The sequence below is a fragment of the Primulina huaijiensis genome, unplaced genomic scaffold, assembly GCF_012295235.1.
Source record: "Primulina huaijiensis isolate GDHJ02 unplaced genomic scaffold, ASM1229523v2 scaffold206628, whole genome shotgun sequence".
Taxonomy (NCBI): domain Eukaryota; kingdom Viridiplantae; phylum Streptophyta; class Magnoliopsida; order Lamiales; family Gesneriaceae; genus Primulina; species Primulina huaijiensis.
Window position 1 is genome coordinate 1 of NW_027354543.1, and position 1,848 is coordinate 1,848.

General features: G+C 37.8%; 1 protein-coding gene across 1 annotated transcript; it reads right to left on the minus strand.

The window, feature by feature from the left end:
- Positions 1-84: 84 nt before the first annotated feature.
- On the minus strand, positions 85-1,794 carry LOC140966475 (uncharacterized). The gene is made up of 6 exons (XM_073426749.1): positions 1,294-1,794; positions 1,102-1,170; positions 857-964; positions 455-523; positions 187-345; positions 85-108 (listed from the first exon to the last, which is right to left on the minus strand). Exons 1-6 carry the CDS (start codon positions 1,690-1,692, stop codon positions 100-102), a joined length of 813 nt encoding a protein of 270 aa, XP_073282850.1. The 5' UTR covers positions 1,693-1,794; the 3' UTR covers positions 85-99.
- Positions 1,795-1,848: the final 54 nt, after the last annotated feature.

Genomic DNA, 1,848 nt, shown 5'->3' on the forward strand with positions numbered 1-1,848 from the left:
TGTACCCACCTGTTTAAGATGGCTTTATATTCCAGTCCTAGTTGATAATCAAGAGATGATGCATGCTGAGATATTGTCATAACTAACTCAGCCACTTGTTTAGTATGCCTAGACATGTCAACTAAGTAAAAAGAGGTGTAATAAATAAATGTCATATTAGTTGTGACAGTAAATGAGTCAACTAACCAATTGTTTTGATGCACTCGAAAGTTTTTCCTGCTTGATCTCTTCTGCCTTCACAGAATCTTCCACACTGGTAACAACCTTCCTTTTGGATTCAATAGAATCAAGATGCTCTATGGAAGGTCGAAGTTGTACAACTGCGTGGATAGGGTTCAAGTGTAACTGCATGACAAACAACAGATTGTGATTGTCCAGCTAAGGTTTGAGCATCAGCAGCCCACCGGCATTCAAAATGAGCAACAGAAAGATTCTATGAGATACGAAAGCATGCCTCATTTCCAGTTAGAACCCCAACAGCATAACCACTTGCCTGAGGTGGCTTCCATGATGAAGCAAGAGTCTATAAAAAGAACAAAAAAACAGAGGATACAAATTTTACACCCTAAAAGAAAAATGAGCTGCTAAAAACGTGGAAGTAGAAGAAAGTCTGTATCAATGTTTATTAATACAAGAATAATACCGACATCATGTTAGGTTATGACTGTCGTCGATTCTATTAAATTAAAACTGATGCCACAAAGCCTTCTTACTAGAATTTAAAACATAAATTTGATAGTTAATAGAGGTCATGCACCAAACCTTTATAGAAACAAGTAGAGTGTATTTACCTTATCTCATTAATTAACTAACTGAAACATCTATCGTACAAATAAAAGAGTCTTAAAAAGCAAACCTGTTTTTTCATCAAAACTCTAGAATCAGCATTTCTATCATAATTCTTGGATTCAAAATCGATGGCCAAATCAACCTCTACTTCGTTACTTGCAGGTTTCACCCTCACCTGAAAAATCAACACCAAGTCTCACAATATGTAGAGTTCTCAACTTAGCCTAAGACGTGTTTTCTTTTACCACAAGACAGTTGCCAGATCAAACTTGTTAATAAAATGCTTCACCAGCAAATGGAAAATATGAATACCTCTTCACATCTTCCTTCCATTTCATATGGCCGCCACATTGGTCTGAGCGGGTATTGCAACACATACAACTGAATGGCAAAAGAGAAAAAAGAACCAAGTAAATGTTCCACTACCTCGTGCTCCATGATCGTTCATTTAATCAACTCACAAAATTCCTACAAAAAGATTTAAAATTAAACACTCAATAATACCCGAGTATTAGGATCCAGAGAAGAAGTTAGATAGACATCAATTTCTCGAACAACTTCGTCCTCTGCTTCCCCTTCTTCAGTTTCCATTAAATCTTCGGTCTCTTCTTTTTTCATTCCGTTTACAACTATCCCCCCACACTTCAAGTCAATGTCCATCTCAGCATCATTTGCAAATTCGGGTTTAATACCAAGTTCCTCCTTTTTGGGCAAGGGAATGGAATCCGATTCCTTTCCCATCAGTTCAGCATAGTCAGATGAAGATGCTGGCAGGTGTTGAGATGGCTCAGTTTTGACCCTCGGCTTGAATTTTGAGTTCTTGGGATTGAAGCGTGTGGATCGAACGGGGACCTGCGTGGGGCCGTCTAACAGCTCGTCCAGGTCCAAATCAAGATCCGCCATCTATCCTTCCCCGATTCTGAAGCCGAATCGAATATCGAAGAACACAACAGTTAAACTTCGTTCTCTCTGAAAATTCACGGGTAGGTTTAGGGTTTCAAACAAATAATTTTATTTTTTTTTTTTTGAGTTGAAATCAGATATTATGCATTAATTAAA

What these genes read in the sequence shown, in the direction of transcription:
- LOC140966475 (XM_073426749.1), bottom strand. Translation starts at nt 1,692, where the DNA reads ATGGCGGATCTTGATTTGGACCTGGACGAGCTGTTAGACGGCCCCACG. An exon ending in GAGTTTTGATGAAAAAACAG is followed by an intron (nt 524 to 856) that starts GTTTGCTTTTTA and finishes TTCTTTTTATAG; the next exon opens with ACTCTTGCTTCATCATGGAA. An exon ending in GGGTTCTAACTGGAAATGAG is followed by an intron (nt 346 to 454) that starts GCATGCTTTCGT and finishes TTTGTCATGCAG; the next exon opens with TTACACTTGAACCCTATCCA.